This window comes from Pteropus medius, unplaced genomic scaffold (genome assembly GCF_902729225.1).
Source record: "Pteropus medius unplaced genomic scaffold, Ma_sr-lr_union100, whole genome shotgun sequence".
In the NCBI taxonomy this organism is placed as follows: Eukaryota; Metazoa; Chordata; class Mammalia; order Chiroptera; family Pteropodidae; genus Pteropus; species Pteropus medius.
In genome coordinates, this window is record NW_024354875.1 from 32049263 (window position 1) to 32071088 (window position 21826).

The window sequence follows — 21826 nt, forward strand, 5'->3', positions numbered from 1 at the left end:
CCAAACAAGGATATTGTAGCACAAAATGCCAGAGACATCCTCTTGGAGTTTTAAGAAAGTGAACGTGTGAGTCATTGAGGCTCCGCCTTCTGTGAAGATGAGCGGGCCGGGCAGCAGTATGTAGTTAAGCTAGTCAGACTTTGTTAATGGGCTTTGACTAAAAATATATTTACTTTAAGTATATTGGATAACAAATGATGATTATTTTCGTGTTTTGCTTGTCCACGGTATTACTATTACATTGCACTTTTAGAATTGACAGGCATTTTATGTCTGACCACATGTTTTTATCAGATTTCTAGGAATGAATCTAAAACTCTGGTAATAGATTTCATCTGTATCTTATAGTATCTATAAGTTAAGGTTCTTAATGCTAACCCAGAGACATTATGTTAAATTTGAGCATGTGATCAGTAAACAGCTATGTGCTAGCTTCTGTGCTCAACTCTGAATAATACTTATTTTTTTATATACATCTGTTTGTTTTTCAAGTCTTAGTAATTGATATGCTTCCATTATTTTAAAATTAGAGTTTATGTTATCTTTAGATAGCATTGAACTTCACGGCCTCTTGAGACTATTCTTGAAGACAAATTTTTTAAGAGTGCTGATTTTACCCATGTAACAATGATTGTAAATGATTTTATGCTTCTTAAGGTCACAAACATGTCGGACAAAAGTGAATTAAAGGCAGAGTTGGAACGGAAGAAGCAGCGGTTGGCCCAAATCAGAGAGGAAAAGAAGAGAAAAGAAGAAGAAAGGAAAAAAAAGGAAGTATGTTTAATTTTAAAAAATAAACTTAACAAAATAATTGGATTTTATTTCAAGTAATTATACTTGTATGGTAATACTTACAGAATAGTTAAAAAATCCAGCGGTTATAACTGCAAATTAAACGCTATAGGTGATTCTTACTTTAAAGTAACCAGGTATGTGAAAATGACAAAACTGATAAGTTAGAATATGATTTTTTTCGAATAAAAATGTTTCATGTCAGTTGGTGCATTTCTAGGATTTGATTTATAAAAATTCAACTTACATATTTAGTCTCCTTGGAATATGTTTATTATATAAAGGGGCATCTTATAAAACATGGCATATACATATCTTACTTTGACTTTGAACTTATTTGAATATTTTGTTAGTCGGAACTGCTAATCATTTGTCAGAATAGGTAGTATTAATGGCAAAGAGAAATATATAATATTTAATTGATAGGGTATTTGTTCTTCTTTATCATGAATTAATCATTGGAATATTTTTAACAAGTAATAGGTTTGATAGTACCATAAAGGTGGACCAGGTACTTGTGTCTTCTGATTTTTGGCATCACCATTTAATCTTGGACAGCAAATATACATTGACCCTGAGCTGGAGATATTTACTTGCTCTTATATTGAAATGTACATTTATCCCTAGGGAAACTCTTTAGATAGATTTATGTACTTTCATCACAGATATGTTTTAAACGGCCAATGTAAGACAGTTGTTATAAGTGTGACATTAGTACCAAGGTTTTCTATGTGATAGCCTAAACAATAGCCAAGACTTCTAGAAATCTCTTAGGGAAAAAAAAATCAGCAGCAGAAAAGTTAAAGATATGATTTATGCACAGTGTTGCTATGATACTGTAAAAGGCCTGCAATTGAGGAATTTTCCTAGTTTATTCTGAACCCTTCTGTAATCCATGATTGTAAGAAACTTGGAGCTTAAAGTTAGTTATTTCATTGAAAGCTAACTGGTAGAAGCATAAGTCAGACTGGCAGAACCATTACAAAGTAGTAGCTATAGCCTTAAACCCTTTGGTGCTGACAGCAAATTTGGTTTTTGTTTTTTAAGGATGGCCATAAGTGGCCTCTAAGAATTTTCTATTACATGGTTTATATCTAATTTAAAGTTTATAAAACGTTATAAGAGATAATAGTATGAAACAATGGGTCTACAAATATGTTGTTATATGTAGGTAAAGAGTCAACTTGATAATACAGCCTATTTGACTAATGCAGTCATGTACCACTTAATGGCATGAATATGTTCTGAGAAATGTGTCATTAGGTGATTTTCATGTTATATAAACATTATAGAGTGCTCTTACACAAACCTAGATGGCATAGCCTACTGCCCACCTAGGCTATGCGGTATAGCCTATTGATCCTAGGCTGCAAGCATGTACAGCATGTTACTGTACAAAACAACATGTCATTAAATCAGCACAGTAAATGCATGTAAACATGAGGTAAACAAGATGTATGAGGCTGCTGTTGGCATAACATGCATGCTGTTTTAGAGCAAACTTATTTTTTATAAGTAGAAAGAGTACACTCTAAAATAATGCTAAAAAATGTAGTAAATACGTAAACCAGTAACATAGTCATTTGTTATTATCAAGTTTTATGTACTGTACATAATTGTATGCGCTATACTTTTATACGATTGGTAGCGCAGGTTGTTTATACCAGCATCACCACAAATATATAAGTTATGCATTGTGCTACAACATCACTAGATGATAGGAATTTTTCAGCTCCATTTTAATCTTAGGGGTCCATTGCTGACCAAAATGTTGTTATGCAGCACATGGCTGTAATAACATAGAACAATTATAACAATATACTATAACTAAAGTTATATGAATGTGGTCTCTCTGGAAACTAGGCACAAATTTTTTACTTTACAATTTCACAAATAGAATATTCATTCTCACCAGATTTTAGCAACCTCAGCATACAATATTTTTTTTATTAAGTTGAGAACTTTCACCCTTTCTCTTAAAAGATGCACTTTATGGCTTCTCTTTGGCATATCCTATATTGTGCACTTAGGGGCATTTTAAGGATTTCTGGAACGCCCGCACTGCATACCATGGTATTTGATCTGTTAACCGAGGTGGCTACTAAGTGACTTGCAGGTATCAGACAGCATTGATACACAGGACAAAAGGATGATTCACATCCCAGACTGGACAGAGTGGGACAGAGGAAGATTTCATCATGCTACTCAGAAGAGCATGCAATTTAAAACTTATGAGTATTTATTTATGGAATTTTTCATTTAATATTTTCAGACTGAGGTTGACCACCAATAACCGAAACACTGGGAAGCAAAAATCGCAGATAAGGGGGTACTACTGTATATATGAAACTTTTTCCTGAAAGCTTAAATTTCATTTGAGATGATTTGGACGATCTGAGAGTATTGTGGCTTATCTAGTTTAACTGGTAGGTTTTGCTAAAACTAAGTGGCTAAAATAAAAGCAGGCAAGAATTCACTTAAAAAATGTTTTATGCTGTGCGAAAGAATTTTACCAAACCTAACCACGTTTTCATTATAAAAATGAGACCTATAGTTTAAAAAATGAAAAAAAAAAAACCCAAACATTTTTGACAAACATCCTTACATAAAGTTACATAAACAATGAAAACTTCATATAGAAGTTTGATGTACTCATACTTTTTCATATTAAATTGTCCATTTAAAATTTGTGACCTTTTAAATTCCATCTTAGCTATTTTCATAGCATTGCGATATTTATATCAAAGCTTTTGTGTCACTGGGAGAATTCCACAATTCTTGACTATGGATAGGAATTGAATACTGTAGATAATTAGAAGCTGGATGTATTGTAGAATTTATCTGTTAGGAAAATTTTTGTAGGAACTTTTGATTGCATATAAAAATGAATCAATTTAGTATTTATCACTTAGAGATTATGTACTAGAACTCTATTGTGAATGATTTTTATTTAATGACTACACTATGTATTCAAAACTAAGTCTATCCCTAAAAGCATACATAAAACTATTTTTAAAAATAGTTCTTTATTTTTAAAAATATGTTATATTTTTAAATATATTATATTTTTAAAATATATTTTTAAAAATACATTTTTTTTGCCAACAGAAATATTGCATAGTATATATAAACTTAAGTTTTTAACTTAAAAAATTTAGACTGATCAGAAGAAAGAAGCAGTTGCTCCTGTACAAGAAGAATCAGATCTCGAAAAAAAAAGAAGAGAAGCTGAAGCACTGCTTCAAAGCATGGGGCTAACTCCAGAATCCCCCATTGGTAAGGATAAGAATATATCCATTTGTACCAAATAGACATGTATTCCTATTCAGCTCAGATGTATCTGAGATGAGTGAGTTGACTTAATATAATTTATATATTTTTCTTATTTGTGTCTCTTAAATATTAATTTTATAATTTATTTGGATTTGTCTGTTTCCACATGTGCTAATTCATGGTTATTTTATTTGTTCAAAAGAGCTGCAAGATTAATTATGTTTATTTAACATATACTGAACCACCAGTTAACTTTTCTTGTTAAATCAGTAATTTATTTGAACAAACATTTGTTGAACAAGTTTTTTCTGCCATACTGTATTAAGCTTAAAGATGACTTTGATTCCTGATCTTAACTCTATATTCCTTTCTGTAAGTTAGATAGAGGTATGATCAACCAGAGTTCTAAAAGTATATTAGTGTTCAAAGGTATAGGATTGGAAGGAGAAGCTTATAGCCAGCCCTCCGCTCTCAGTGCTAATAAGGAAAATAATATTGGTAGCTTATTTTGGCAGTGATTTGACCTAGTCTTGTTCTTTTCCTGTGTTATTCATTTTGATAGCAGTGCTAGACCAAAAACCTCAAATATTAGAGATACCGAGGACAATCTAGTTACATATCAAAAAACGTTAAATGCTTACTTAAAATAATTTTGATCTGGCTGTTGTTGTTACAGTGTATTTTAGTTTGACATTGCTGTTCTTTAGGGACCTAAAATTTCAAGGTTAGCTTGCGGGCTAATTCTATCTAGTCCAGGAAACAAATACCAGAGATAATAACTGCTATATGCCTGTTGTGAAAGTACTGCGTAACTCTCCTTAGAGCTGATATTTCTAAAAGGTTTCAAGATGAGAAAGCTGATTATTCTCATGACCTGCTTTATTTCTTTGAGCTCATTTGCCTTTACCTTATTGGTAGAATTCAAAGATTGAAATACATTAATTTTTATATCTTTAATAAGCTTATGTTGCATATTGTAATTTTAAAAGTAAATGAATCAGAGCACTAGTACCTTATTTAAAAACATACCAAGTTGTTTGCTAATTGTCTAGTCTCCGAGTGATCATTTTCTATGAGCCTTTGGCTTTTGTTTTTCTCCTGTAGGAATTTTTTTGCATTTTCTGTTTTTTTAGGACATCAGTTTCACTGAATTTACTTGCTCCTATTTCTTAATTGATAGCCCACCTCCATCATCAATTCTTGAAACCTCATTCTTTAGTTGCCTGTGTACGTGTGTTTGTTTCTCTCTCATTCCCCATCTCCAATTTCATTCTTCTTCCCAGTCTTACATTAAATATTCACTTTACATTTTTAACATATGTTCTTTTGATCTGTCCTACATACATTGACATTTTTCAAGGTTTTTTATATCTATGTGTATGTTTTATGTACATAAATGTCACTGTACTGTATGTCTCATTTTGTTTATTCTCTTTTTGTCAAGCAGCATTGCTTGACATGTTGCTACATACAGATCTAATTAGTTATTTCTGACTCATGCATACTATTCTATCATATACTGTACAATATTTTACTTACTTCTTTCCCACTCATAGGCACTTAAATTGCTTCTCTTTGCTATCGCAAGCAACACTGCAAAGAATATATTCTTTCCCACTGAGGACTGTGGAAGAGTTTCTGTGCTGTGTATGTCCAAAAAGTGACTTGCTATGTTATTGTGTATAGGCTTACTTAAATATATTAGGTTTTCCATAACACTCTCAAGAATGACTGCAAATGTTTACCCTCCCACTACCAGTGCATGAGAAAGTAACTATTTCACCATATTCCCATCATCACTTGATATTATCCAATTTTATCCATCTTTCTAAGTTTTGCCAACTTGATTAGGTATAATTCTAAAATGTTTTAATATACATTTATCTGATTACAGCAGGGTTGATCATTTCTTTGTATATCTGTTAACTTCAGATTTTTCCCTTCAATAGTCATATTCTTTGCCCATTTACTTTTGGGATTCTTTATCTTGCCAATTTGTAGGAGTTACTTATGTATTTTAGAGAGGTTGTCTTTGTTTTGTTAGTCTTTTCAAAAATGGCTGTTTGCAGTCTATTGTCAACTCTGTTTATAGTATTCTTCATTGAACAGAATCCTTCATTTTGATGTGATCAGATCTATCAGTTGTAACACTTTTTCTGTGCTTTTTGGGTTAAAATTCTTTCCTACTTTGAAGACACAAATATATTCTTTTACATTTTTCTATTACGTTTCATAGTTTTAGCCTTCACCTTTAGATATTTGGGTTATATTTTTGAATATAGTATGAGGTAGGTATCCAAACTAATTTTTCTCCATATAGTTAGCTAATTTTCTCAGTATCATTTATTAACTAGTCCATCTTTTCCTCCACTGATACATGATGCCAACTTTGTCATAACAGTTCCCATGTATTTATTCATGGGCATTTTGAGTCTCTGTATTTACACTATTGATCTATTTATCTGATTCTATACTATTAACCCACAGTTTTAATTACTATGGCTTTGTGTTATATCCTAGTTTCTGCTATAGAAAATCACCCCCTTTATCCTCTTTTTCAAAACAACCCTTGCTTCACAAACGTTTGTCTTCCCCTCAAAAAAAATTAGCGTATTAAGTTTCCCTCAAAATCTTGCTACACCATACAATTGCATTTAGTTATATGTTTTCAGTCTTTCTAGAAGATCCTCCACACACATAGTGCTTTTTGACCCAAGTCATTGACTTGTTAAAGAGAGTGGGCCAGTTGGTCTCTAGAAGGTTCCACCTTCTGATGGTTTTCTCACATTTAATTTTGTTTCTCTATCCTTTATATTTCCTCTAAAGTGAAAATTAGTTCCGAAAACTTGATTAGCTTCAGGTTGAACATCTCTGGCAAGGGTATCTCATAGATGATGCTGTGTACTTCATATTGTATCACATCAGTAGCAAATACGTGTAGTTGGTTATGTTTGTGATAGCCACGTCTCTCCATCATAGTTACATTTTTTTTTCTCCTTGTGACTAGGAAGTAATATCTAGAAATGATACTTTGGCACCATATGAATATTTATTTTTCCATCAACTTTTCACCAAATAATTTTAATACTTATTTATGGTCCTTATTTAAATCAGTTATTTAATTAGGAGTTGCAAAATTGGTTTTGTAATTCCATCTTTTCTTCTACATTAATTGGCCGAAATTCTCCTGTAAAGGGGAGCGTTCCTCAGTAACTAGGACATTTGGTTACTCCGAAGCATTTCCTTTTAGAAAAGCAGGAGATGCTTAATTTTTAATTACTAACAGTCACCTGGAGGTGGCAGATGAGATTTTTAGTATATTTTTTAAATAGATTAGCTAATTATCAGAGAGATAAATGAAGAAAACAATCCCATTTATATTTGCATCAAAAATAAAATACTAGGAATAAATTGAACAAAAAAGGTTAAAGACTTATACTTGGAAATTATAAGACATTGAAGAAAGAAATTGAAGAAGATATAAATAAATGGAATCATATACTGTGTTCATGGATAGGAAGAATTAATATCATTAAAATGTCCATACTACCCAAAGCAATCTACACAGATTCATGGAATCCCTGTCAAAATACCAACGGCATTTTTCACAGAACGAGAATAATCCTAAAATTTACACGGAGGCACAAAAATCCCTGAATAATCACAGCAATCCTGAGAAAGAAGAACAAAGTTGGAGGTATCACAATACTGATAACAAACTGTATTATAAAGCTATGGTACTTAAAACAGCCTGGCACTGGCATAAAAACAGGCACACAGATTAATGGAACAGAATAGATAGCCTAGAAATAAACCCATGCTTATATGGTCAATTAATCTATAACAAAGGAGGAAAGAATATGCAGTGAGGTAAAGACAGTCTATTCAATAGATGGTATCGGGAAAATTGGACAGATATATGTAAAAAAATGAAACTAGACCACTCTCTCACACCATATACAAAAACACAAAATGGAATAAGACTTAAATGTAAGACCCGAAACGATGAAACTCCTAGAAGAAAACATAAGCAGTAAACTCTCTGACATTGCTGTTAATATTTTTTCTGATATGTCACCTTGAGCAAGAGAAACAAAATAAACAAATGGAACTACATCAAATTGAAGTGTTTTTGCACAGCAAAGGAAATCATTAATGTACTGAATGGGAGAAGATATTCACCAATATACATCCGATAAGGGGTTAGTATCCAAAACGTATAGAGAACTCATACCACCCAACACCAGAAAACCCAGCAATCCAATTAAAAATGAGGCAGAGGACCTGAATAGACATTTTTTCAAAGAGGATATACAGTTGGTCAATAGACATATGTAAAGATGCTCAAAGTCACTAATCATCAGAGAAATGCAAATTAAAACCACCCTGAGATATTACCTCACAACTGTCAGAATGGCCATTATCAATAAATCAACAAAAAGCAAGTGTTGGTGAGGTTGTGAAGAAAAAGGAACCCTCATGCACTGTTGTTAGAACTGCAAATTGGTGCAGCCATTATGGAAAACAATATGGAGGTTCCTCAAAAAATTAAAAATAGAACTACCTACCATGTGACCCAGCAATTCCACTTCTGGATGTTTATCCAAAGAAATCCAAAACACTAATTTGAATATATGCACCCCTGTGTTCATTGCAGCATTATTCACAATAGCCAAGATATGGAAGCAGCCTAAGTGCCCATCAATAGACAATTGGATAAAGAAAATGTGGTACATATATACAATGGAATATTACTCGGCCATAAAAAATAATGAAATCTTACCATTAGCAACAACATGGATGGACCTAGAAGATACTATGCTAAGTGAAGTAAGTCAGGGAAAGACAAATACCATATGATCTAACTTATACGTGGACTCTAAAGAACAAAATAAAACATTCATAGATGCAGGGAACAAGCTCATGGTTGCCAGATGGGAGGAGGTTTAGTGAGTGGAGTGAAAAAGATGAGGGGATTAGGAAGTACACATTGGTAGTTACAAAATAGTCATGGGGATGTAAAGTAAAGCATAGGGAATGTAGTTACTAATATGGTAATAACTATAGTTCCAGGTGGGACTAGTCAGAGGGATCATTTCCTAAATTATATTAATGTCTAACCACTATGTGCACCTGAAACTAATATAAAGTAATATCAAATGTCATCTATAATTGAAAAATGAAAAAAGAGGGGGAAGAAGGTGAAGGAGAATAAGAGGTTCAGACTTCCAGATATAAAACAAGTCATGGGAATGTGGTGTACAGCATAGGGAGTATAGCCAATAATATTCTGATAGTATTGTACAACGTTAGGTGGTTGCTGGACTTCTAGTGATCACTTCTTTAGGTATGTGAATATTGCATATGATGTACACTGAAACTAATGCAATATTGTATGTTAGCTACATTTTAATAAAAATCTTTAAAAAATAATAGATTAGCTAATACTTTATTTAGGATTTTTGTGTACATAGTAATAAGTGAAATTTGCCTGTAATTTTCTTGTACTGTCTATGTTCACTGGCCATCCTGGTTATAGTTTTAAAATCGGACAGCTTTCCCTTTTGCTATTTTGTAGAAAAACTTGTAGAAGATAGATATTACCTATTCCTTAAAAACTTGATAAAATAAAACTGTAAAGCTGCCTGGGATTATGACTTTTTCACTAGTGGGTGGTGGAGAGCAGAGTTGTTTTTTTTTTCTTTTTCTTTTTCTTTTTCATTTTTACCATTTCAGGAGTTTCTCTTAATGGTTATAGTCTGTCTATTCAACTCTTTTATTTCTTGTATCCCTTTGGTTTCTTAAAAAACAATAATAAGCATTTATTATAAGTAACAGTTTCTGCCAGTCAGGAATTTAGTAGTGGTTTAGCCTAGTGGTTTTGGCCCAAGGTCTCTCACAGGGTTGAATCCAGGTTGTTAGAGTTGTCATCATCTGAAATTTTGACTAGAACTGAGAGATTGGCTTTCAAAGTGGCTCACCCCCATGGCTTGCAAGTTGGTGTAGGTTGGTAGTAGGAGGGCCGAGTTCTCTCCATGTGGGCCACTCCATGGAACTACTTGAGTATCTTTGCAGCATGTCAGTTGGGTTCTCTTATAGTAAAATGAGATGTGAAACATAGTAAAACATAGTAAAACAGTTTAAAAAAGAGAACCAGGAGAAAGCTATCCTTTTTATGACTTACCTTTGGAGGTTCTGAAGCATCATTGCTACTACATTCTGTCCATTGGAAGAGTCACTAAGTCCAGCCCACATTCACATAGAAGTTGTGGACATTCTTTAAAACCACCAAAATGTTTACAATAAACTAATAAGTTTCTTCATATTTTGAGAGGAAAATATGCTTTTTTTCTTTTTAATATATTATGATTTATATTGGTATGTTTTCTAATGTAAAAGCCTATTTACATTATGAAATAAATCTCAGTTACATGATACTATTTTTGTTATACATTGCTGGATTTGTTTGTTAGTATTTAGGCATTCTTCATCTACTCTCATAAAAGTCAGGCCTGTAATTTTTTTCCTTTATCTACATCTCATCTGGTTGTATTATGATGGTTAAATGAGTTATGTGGTTTTCCACCTTTTGTGTTCTGATGCCTAAAAGTCTTTCCAGTATTTATGTAAAATCAGGCCTAAAGAATACAGGATACATGTGAAGGCAGCGGCTGTCAAACTTTTTTGACAGTAACCCACCATAAAAAATATACTTTGTACCATGACCCTGGATACTTTTCTTTTCAATACAGAATATATTTATTAAATATTTTTAATTGTAAAATATAAGAACACTGCTATAGTACCAAAGATTTTTTAAAAACCTCAGTATTATTTTCTTAAAATGGACTTTTTCATTTTCCTTATTCTACTGAAAAGAATTTGTTTTGTAAAAAAGATATAGCTAATAAAACCTTTATTAGTTTCTCTTCGTTGGTAGACTCTTATTTATTTCTTCATTTGACTGCTTTTGTCAGAGATCCTTGAGAGCAGGGATAACATTTTATGTTTTGATCCCTGGTGCCCAGCACAGGCTAGACACTTACATATTTGTTGAGTTATTATTATTAGGTCATATGTCTTTCTAGCTGGTAAAGCCAAATAAAAGCCATACTGCTTTAAAAGCAACAACAAAAATCTTATTGTTTAAATTTTAGGAAAATGCATAGTGGAGATTGAAATTTGAATATTTCATAAAAGAAGTGTGACTTGATTTTTTTTTAAATTAAATTTAAGAGGCCAGTCTTAGGAAAGTTAATTTTAAATACAACGTTCAAGACGTATATTAAATGCAGTGTTCTTAAATATCATGACCAAAAAAAAAAAAAAGTGCCTCTCTTTTTGTATGTGTAGCTACTGTTTTAACTATCTTTTAAAGAGAGGAAAACATACTGACATATTGTCAATTACTCTGTAGCCTGAATCTATCAATTGGGGAGAGTACATTGATTAATGTGATAGTTTATTATCTGGATCTTCTTTTATTAGGAAGAAACAAAAGAAATTTGCTAGTCAAAATAAATATTACTTCATTTTTTTTCCCTTCTCCTTGTAACTTTTGAATATTTTAAATCTGATTTTGAAATAGAATGTTTTCCATGTACCGTCATTTTAGTCTAATTTTAACAAATAGTTCTTATAGTATTTTAATACTATAAAATTTTATTTTTGTTAACTTATAAAAATTTATCTGATTCTCTAAATTACGTTGACTAAAATAAAGGAAATGAAACATTTAGGGGAGGTTAGTGGATGATAAACTTCATCAGGAGAAGGGGCTATAGAATAGGGAGGAATTAATAGTATTTCAGAGAATTAAGGTTTAAAGCAACACCTTTCAGAACAAAAAGAGTAGCATATGAAAAACAGCTTAAATGTTGATATTCCAGGCTAGAGGCACTGTATCCACAAGGGGGCATTATTGTAATGGCTATGTTTGAATAATAAGTATCATAGAAGAGACCTCAAAACTTTGAGTTATCTTAGAAGCTCACTCCTTCCATTTCACTGTCTTCTACTAACACTTCCATTCCCTACATTCACCTTCTTGACTGTCCACCTTTCTAGGTCCTTCTTTCTGTGAAGGCCCCTTCTTGCCAGAGGCTTTCTTCTACTTGAAAAATAATTGGGCTGTGTGCCATCCTTCATGTGTGTAGTTCTGAGTGGTTGACTCAAATTTAGTTTTAATTAAGCCTAGGTGCATGCTTAGGTCCTTTGTGCTTTAAGAATATTCTAGTTGTTTCTTTATAGGCCAAAAGGTAGCAATGTTGATTTTACATTCTTCGAAGGCCAAGATCTGAGGTGGCAGGAAAAGCCTTCTTGATTGGCTTTTTGTCCTAGAGAATTAGAGTCACAGCCTTACAGTATTGCTTACATAATCAGTGAATGCTGTAGTGTAGGTTTGTTTTTCAATTTGTTTCATATTTCTCCCTCATTTCTCAAAGAAAGAAATAGATGTCTTTGCTCTCAACATCTAAGAAGCTTAAATTTATTTATATACTCACATGTTAATATTAAATCTTTTATTTTGTACTATTAAAAGCTTGTGTTAGGCTATTTTACATACAGAACTGTAAGGCAATCTGATCAAATCACTGCACTTAGTAAGCAAATCATATCTCATATTTGGTAAAAGAATTATTAATAGCTTAGGTTTTTTCAAAGCTTGTCGGACTGTTAAACTGTCTTTAAAAATGAATTCTAGAATTGAGTCTTTAAAAATGAATTCTAGAATTGAGTCTTTTCTGAGATTTGAGTTCAGTTTTTTAAAATCTCTCTTTTCCATGCTTTTATTTGTTCTTAGGGGTCATTTGTTGGAGTACCGGGAGTATAGGGGCATTGCCTGATTGTGCTATTACTGTATTCTTTGATTTTTTTTCTAGACTGAGTTAAAATATGGTAGTCACCAAATAATGCTACCATTCCTTTTTTCCTATTAACGTTTCTCTTTTTCAATAATAGTAATTTTCTTTTTTTTTTTAGGTTTGTCCCTTCTGTGGTATACATTATTTATTATTGCAAGATGAAGTGGGTGGGCTAGACAATAACTTTGTGCACTTAATAAGTCCTCTTATCAGCTGACTTGAAAACTGTCTTTTGGCAGAAGGAATATAGTTTTGGGATAGAGATGATTATCTAATTACAAATTCGAAGTTATGGTGATTTACTTTGCTTCTGGCTGAGAAACTGATAATTTGGTAGCATCACTGCTGTGATTTATTTTTTATTTCTGAAACTTACTTCAGAATCAGCTAGGTTAGTGCTTTTATTTATGTGTAATTACTATTTAACATGTTTCCATAAAGAATTTGAGGTCAAATTTTTTTTTAATGTAGTCTTAACCAAGTAAGATACTGTTGAACTGATTGGAGTCATTGGTATTTAAAGTCACCAGAAAGGGGAAAAATCGTATTAAACTGGAAAAGAATATTATAGTTCATCACAGATAATTAGATGAGAGGAATATTACTATTTCCCTCCAATCTTCCTAACATGTTACTTAGAAAAAATTATTTTCCTAAGCATGAAGTATGTAATTTAAAGAATACAAATTTTCTTCTTTGAAAATCTTTAATATGAAAACATTATGTTGCCTCACTATAATTTGACACATATTTGTGCTTACAGCACCGTAGGCAAACCACTGTTAGATATTACTCTTTATTCCTATATCATTTGAGACTTTGACTAAGGAAGGCATCACAGTGAAAGATGTACAAAAAGATGAGAAAATGTAACCTAAGAGAAGTCAAGAGATATTAATATTGTTTTACTTCAGATACAAGTCATTTTTAGATACTTTCAGTTATATATGCAGCACCTAGCACAGTGCCATCCGTATGTGAACTATATGAAGGCAATCTGGTTCTATCATCATTCCTGAGAGATTTAATCACAAAATTAGAAACATTTGACTATATTTGTGTAGTTCTTTGAAATTTAAGTAATAATTAACCACTGTATCTCAGGAAACAGACATTCTAGCTGTAATTTTTTTTCCTTCTAATCTTATTGGTTACCAATAGAATTTGCCACTGGAAAAACAAGAATGGTCAGTTATGTACCTATGTTTAAAATATAATTCATCATACTAAACTTGTACATTTTGTTAGATTAGCAAACCCACTGGTTTTACTGCAGCATGTATAAACACTTAAACATAATTTTAAGGGTTCAGTGAATGTGACTGTTTGAAAAATAGTCACAAATAGACTTTTAATTAAATACACATTTCTTTAGATTAGTGCCTACATACTTGGAAACTTACATTCTCTTAGTAGACTCTTAAAAGAAGGGCTTGCAGCTCAACATAAAATGTATTAGTCACTTAATATTGTACATCAGAAAATTATTTTAAAAAGATACTTGGGATTGGGGACAATTATGGTAAAATTTAACCAGAAGATGGCAGTGATGATCCTCCTATACTGCAATGGTAATCAAAAAGTTTTACAAATGTAATAGCATGAAATATGCACGTTCTGCTGTTGGTATATAATGTTAAAAGCAACAGTTTAGGGGAAAGCATTTGCTGTTTGTTTTATATACTATGAAAAATGTGTATTTTTCTATAAGAAGGGATTAAGAATATTTTGGGTGTCTGTATCTTTGTCTGTACACTTCAGTTTTTTCTGAATACTGGGGTAAGGAAGTTACCATAAGTCTTGCCTTGTTTAACTTGCATGCATCACTTTATGTTATGCATCATGTCTAGAAGGCATGCTGTTTTATGGCCTGTTTGCATTTTTCACCCAAATTGCTGGAAACTAATGAACATTCTAAAGGAGCCATTCCTTTCATTACAGCCATTTCTCTAAATTGGCCTTTTTTTTTTTTTAATTGGGGGAAAAAATTAAATCATTTAAGACGTTTATTTTTGAAAGAAAAAATTTTTCAACAAAAATTAACATTTAAAAATGAATCTCAAAAAAACAGTAAATGACTTTTGAAGCATATTTCAGAGTTTTAATTTTGATAGCAATTATAAGTAATATAATCTGGCGATTTTGAAAGTGAGAAGTTAGAAAGGGGAGAGGGAATGCTCTCCTTTGAAAATTAGTGCCCAAATTTGGTGTTGGCTGAGATGAAGATGCATCCTTCTATAATCTTGATTTCTTTTTAATATAACGCCCAAATGCATTTTGCCAGAGAAATTGCATGTATTGTCAGCATGCATTGTTAACTTTGTCTTTCTCCTCTTCTTTCTACTGTTCATTTTCATTCGTGTGTTTTTGTTTTTGTTTTTTGGTTTGCCATTGTTTTTTCTTTTTTGTTAATTACTTCATGTTAAATTACTTTTGAAACGTCATAAGCTGAGCAACCTCTCCGTGTAGTAACAGCGGATACCTGTCTGTTTCACTATTTAGTCCCTCCTCCTATGTCTCCATCCTCCAAATCTGTGAGCACACCAAGTGAAGCTGGGAGCCAAGACTCTGGAGATGGCGCAGTGGGATCTAGGTATAGTAATTTTCTTTTAATATTTTAATATACTGTCATTGCTTTAGAGGGACTCTAAATACTTATGTTGAGTTAGTCTTAATATTTTGAAATCTAAATGGCATAGAAATTGTTATAAATTGGGGGACTTTTTTTTGCAATATTTTTACTGTCATACTTCATTAACTTAGCACTGAATAATTAACTGTTTTATGCTAATTATATTAAAATAGAGGTGTTAATTCATTTAAATGTTTTCTGTTTAAGCAAACTTTATATTGGTTATAATGTGACTGTTTTGGTTATAGTGCAAAACTTCTCTGTTGTGCTAAATTCCCCATTCAGTAATTGAAAATATAAACAATGTGGCTAAACTGCCCAGTTCTGTTCTATCAATTCACTATTTCTAATTAAGATAGCAAATAATAATGGATAAAATATCAAGAGGAACGAGTAACTGCTAAGGAAATATGGAGAATTTTCACTTCGTTGAGGGCATTATGCTAAGTGAAATTAGAGAAAGACAAATATCGTATGATCTCACTTATATGTGGAATCTTAAAAAATTGGTGGTTGCCAAAGGTGGGTAGATGGGTGGACAAAATGGGTAAAGGGGAGACGGGGTCACAAGGTACAACCTTCCAGTTATAAAATAAATAAGTCATGGGGAAGTAATGTACAGCATGGTGACTATAATTGACAATACTGTATTGCATATTTGAAAGTTGCTAAGGCTAAGAGAGTACTTAAAATTTCTAATCACAAGATAATTTGTAACTATGATGTTGATGTTAACTAGAATTATTGTGGTGATCATTTCACATATATATAACATGGAATCATTATGTTGTACACCTGAAACTAATGTTATGTGTCAGTTATACCGCAGTTAAAAATGAAAAGAGTGCTGCTAGATTTTCCTGATTTCACATCTTCCTTGTGAAACTGTATTTCATGTTTCTTTTAGGATCCTGCACACATGTCATGTCTTGATTTTTAAAAGTTCAGTAAAATTTCAGCTTCTTTCCAGAGATCATATTAGGAAACTGTTATTACCTATTCCTCTCAATCTTTTCTCTCTCTCCCTCCCTTTCTCTCCCTCCCTCCCTCCATCTCTTCCCCTCCCCCTTTACCTCCTCTCACACACACACATACACATTCACACATGACAATAGGAAGACTTGAACAGCATCATACTCTCTAACTTCTTGTGACAGCAGAAATGAAATTAAACATAGCTAGTTAAAATCTTTACTCAGAATCCTTATTCTGAGCCAGGAAGTTATATGTCCTTCTCAGGAAAATCTCAGCACACCTTTTAATAAGAAATAAGCTGAGAAGTTTTATCTTTGTACCTGAGCCCCTTGATTGAAGTTACAAACAAGCAATAAGTATCTGAAAACAGGAAAAAAGAGCAAGGGAGCTAGATAATCCATAAATTTAATAATCCAGGAACTTTAATCAGTTCCTGAATAATCAGGTTATCATTAATAATTAGAGGGCACAAAAGGTTCAGTTTGCATTTGAAATGTGCTTTCCAGAACTTTTCTGTAGATAGAATCAAAATTACAAATCTAAGCAATTCTGTCATTGGAGTTAAATAACATAATATCATTTAATAAAAATAAAAATTTTCTTTTTAGAAATGATATTACCTTTTAAAATAGTATGTATTATAGACTATTTAGTCTTAAATTTATGTTTAAGGCTAAATTTATTTTTTTATATTCAGACGTCTGTGTTTTACACAAGTATGTTAGTATTCCTTTACTAATAAGCAAGTGGTATTTTAAAGTGAAGGATTTCCTTTTTTACAACATTACCATAGTAAAAATATTTCCCCAAATAAAATTATTATATTAAATTTCTTTATTTGATGTTATACATTTTTTTAATGTATATAATACATTGTGTTTATTCCAAACTCAGTTTTCTTGATTTTGAATAGAAGTAGGAAGATTATTTTAATGCAGCATCAGCAGGTTTGCTTTCAACAATACTATGAAACATAGTATTTGATTTTCAAAATTAATATGAATTAAAATGTCCTCCTTTCATTGGGCAACCTAGAAATTATTAGAGACCTATTGGGGTATTGTAAATTGGTAGAGGGAGTAAATACTATTAAGAAAAACATGTATTTGTATATAGAACACATACTTATGGAGCTGTCAATTTAATATTGAATACTATAGATTCAATATTAAAATAAAATGTTTGTGGCCCTTGCCTTCATGAAACTTATATTTCTAGTGATTACATCATTAATTTATGGAAGAAACTAGTCACAGATGATATATCTGATAAGGGTTTAATATCCAAAATATATAAAGAACTCATATAACTCAACATATAAAAACAAACAATCCAGTTTAAAAATGGGCAGAGGACATGAACAGACATTTCTCCAAAGAAGACACGCAGATGGCCAACCAACACATGAAAAGATGCTCAGCATCACTAATCATCAGGGAAATGCAAATCAAAACCACAATGAGATGTCACCTGTCAGATTGGCTATTATTGAAAAGACAATAAATAACAAGTGTTGGCAAGATGTAGATAAAAGGGAATCCTCGTGTACTGTTGGCAGGATTGCGAATTGGTGCAGCAACTATGGAAAACAGTATGGAGGTTCCTCAGAAAACTAAAAATAGAACTACCATATAACCCAGCAACTCCACTCCTAGGTATCTATCCAAAGAAAACGAAAACACTAATTTGAAAAGACATATGCACCCCTATATTTATTGTAGCATTATTCACAATAGCCAAGATATGGAAGCAGCCTAAGTATCCATCAATAGATAAATGGATAAAGAAGGTGTGGTATATACACGTACACACGTGTACATACACACACAGTGGAATATTACTCAGACAAAAAAGAATGAGATCTTGCCATTTGCAATAACATGGATGGACTTAGAGAGTATTATGCTAAGAGAAATAAGTCAAACAAAGAAGGACATATATGATTTCACTTACATGTGGAATCTAAAAAATAAAACAAATAGACTCATAGATATAGAGAACAAACTGATGATGGCCATAGGAAAGGAGAGTTGAGATGGGCAAAAAAGGTGAAGGGGAATGAGAGGTCCAAACTTCCAGTTATAAAATAAGTCATCAGGATGTAATGTATAGCTAGAGAATGTGGTTAATAGTATAATTACTTTGTATGGTGACAGATGCATACTAGATTTATGGCATAGATCACTTCATAAAGTATATAAATGTTAAATAACTATGCTGTACACCTGAAACTCAATATTGTATGTTAACTCTAATTTTTAAAAGTTGAGGATGTTATTCAATGTATTGTAAAGTTTTAAAGATAGTATGCTAACTTGTGTTTAAAGTGTAGATTTTTAATGATAAGTTGTAAAACAAGAAAACAAGTATTTAAATATCTTCAGGGGCATTTGTTCTTATTGGCGAATTAATGCAAAATTAGTTTTTCTAAGTTTAACAGAAGAGGGAAAAAAATCTTTTGAATGAAGTATCATATTTTTTTAACCTTAATACATACATTGTCTTTGAACTCACTTTAAACATTAATTTTCAAGAGGCTGACTATGTTCATTTCATACACACACATGAGTAGATAACTATGAATCCCACTAAATCATTTCCAGATTTCATAGTTGAAAGATAGTTAACACTGTTGATTTATTAGTGCTATTGGCCATAAAATAATAGCATTTAAAAATATATGACTTCGAAAAAGAATGTTAGAGTCTGAGAATGAAACAGAATGAACTCAAATTGAGCAGGCATGATGACAAAGAATGATGAGAAAAACAAGAAATATCACTGGAAAGTGCACGAAGATGGATAAGATGGCCAAGACAGCCTAAGATAAGTACACTTGGAGAGTGGGGAAAGATACAGTAGACATTACTAAATATGATATCGAAACATGTCTAAGTCACTATTTCTAAATGCCAACATTTTCTTTTGGGCCTGGTTATTTGTTAATAAATATAAAAGGCCATGAAAAGTGATATTTCTCTGATTTTGCAGATCAGGAAGTTACATTTCATCAATTTTCTAGTGCACTTTCTCAATCACTTCTGTTACCTTTAAAATTTAGTTGGAGGCTGTTACTCTACTGGGAAACCTGTGCCGCTAGTTCCTTTTTTCCATTCTTGATCAGTTTATTCCCTAGGCTTTTGGATTATATTGGAATTTGATTTTACGCCAACAGATGCCTTTAATAAATATAATCCCATATGTCGTGCAGTGTGTTTTCAGTATTGGCTATATTTTTCAGCACTATTTTACTTGATTTTAGACTAAAATGACATAAAGGAGCTCTATGTAATTCATAACAGCCAGAGCTCTCATATAATGTGAAGGCCGTGAACAGAACATTCCTTGGAGAGCAACCCATAGAACCCCTTTTGGTTTAACAAAGCCTAAGTTTGTTGCTGTTCATTGCTTTGTACAAAGTAAATCTTCACTGTGGCCTCCTCTTTCTTTGCATACACAATACTATTTAAATTCCAAGATCTTTATATAGTTTTAAATTGAAGAATTCCTCTACTTCATCTAATTGTTTTTAGTGATAAGTTGTATAGGCAACTAAAGTATAGAAATTATTTGTTATATTTAAACATAGCAGTTTTAGTTGTACATTTTAACTTAAATGTTACATAAGTGAGACAAATATTTTGACAAAAATGGTAGCACTGAGTGTATTGTGCTTAATGTTTTAATAAGGACTGTGAGCATCATACAGTACTGTACATAATTATTTTATATGTCACTAACCTATAAGAATGCCAATGTGCTAAAGCACCTTTTGTTCTAGTAATGACTAGATTTTGCTTAAGTTGAAAAGATCCTGTGTAAGTCATTCATTTGGTAGGCAAGGCTAATGCACAACCGAATATTTATTTAGTATTGATATTCTCCAAAAGTTTAGTTTAGGTAAATCTTTTGAATGTAAAATATTTTTTTCTGGGAAAAATCTATTTTTTTCCTAGAGACAGAAATCTTTAGCTGCTTTCTAAAGCAGATGACATGTAAGCTCAAGGCAGTGCTTAACCCATAAATTACATAAGGGTCACATTTTGGCAACTTTAGCTATTTTGTATCCCAGTAGAATAGCCTTTGGCTTTCTTACTGAGAGGCTTTATGTGTTGACTTATTTCCTTTACCAATATGACAATTTCCTGCACACATTTAATGCTTTGGGCAAGATTATAACATGCTAAGATGTTTTAATGTTTCATTAGGAAACTTAAATTTACACTTTTTATAGCTTAGCTTCAAAAATAATATATTATTTGGATTGTTCGATGCTTAGCTGTTCTTATCCATTATTGTACAATAATCTGAAAATACTGTCTTAACTATTCTGAATCATATGTTTGCATCTTTAACCATATTCTTATTGCATGCACTAGGGCATGAGTAATAAGTGGTGTGTTTTTTGTACCAATAGAACATACGGTTTTTAATTGTGAACAGTACTTTAGCTATTCATAGAGTGTATTTGCTTGACTAACTTATGGCCTTTTCTGCTAATGCTTCATGGTTGTCCTACAACCATTTAGGACGCTGCATTGGGATACAGATCCATCAGTTCTTCAGCTTCACTCAGATTCCGATTTGGGGTATTGAATAGATTTATTACCTTCCATCTTTTATAATTAATTTGATTCTTTGTAAAACTGTCCTAACTTATTTTGCTTAAATTTCTAATATGCAGTATTTATTTAGGAAAAGAGTGATATTTTACTGTGACACCTCATTTATCCTCTGTCATCTCCACCTTAGAGAAAATTATTTTATTACCAATGATAGAAATAATTAGTCTATATATCTGACTTTCTAGGTACCCAAGTCTACCCACTTAAGTCTCCAGATTCCTTTTATTTCTATATTTTTGATATGTTTTTCTAAGTTGCATTACAAACTTCCTAGAGTTTTAAAAACACATATTCTACATAGAATTGAACCTTTTCTAGATTATTCAATATGAACATTAATTTATTTTCCTATATTAAAATTCCCTAATGATTTCTATGATTTCGGGGAGAACAGAGCTGTTGGTCTCTACACTGTGGCCCCAGATTGCTGTTGATTTATTCATTAATGCATTTATCGAGTCATTTTTTCTAGTCTCCAATGCAAAATATAAATGTTTGCTGCTGCCGTTGTTCCTTACTAAGATAGCCATTTTTCCTTGATAATTTGCAGCTTTTAAAACATATGACCGGTACCTTTAGGATTATGTCTAAAGAGTAAGAGTAATAAATAGGCCTTGAATTAGAGCATATAAGGAAAATACATGAGATTCTTCTTCATTAACTGG

General features: G+C 32.0%; 1 protein-coding gene across 6 annotated transcripts in view; it reads left to right on the top strand.

Annotated features, from left to right (window-relative positions):
- Positions 1 to 21826, top strand: part of DYNC1I2 (dynein cytoplasmic 1 intermediate chain 2) — a 50054-nt gene that overhangs the window by 825 nt on the left and 27403 nt on the right. For 3 of the 6 annotated variants that reach the window (XM_039855887.1, XM_039855886.1, XM_039855888.1), the window contains exons 2-5: positions 658 to 774; positions 3951 to 4068; positions 15432 to 15522; positions 21066 to 21125. In XM_039855887.1, the coding sequence (XP_039711821.1) occupies positions 667 to 774; positions 3951 to 4068; positions 15432 to 15522; positions 21066 to 21125 (377 nt within the window). In that variant the 5' untranslated portion in view covers positions 658 to 666. The remainder of the gene's footprint in view (positions 1 to 657; positions 775 to 3950; positions 4069 to 15431; positions 15523 to 21065; positions 21126 to 21826) is intronic. The other 3 variants (XM_039855890.1, XM_039855889.1, XM_039855891.1) reach the window with 1 other exon arrangement.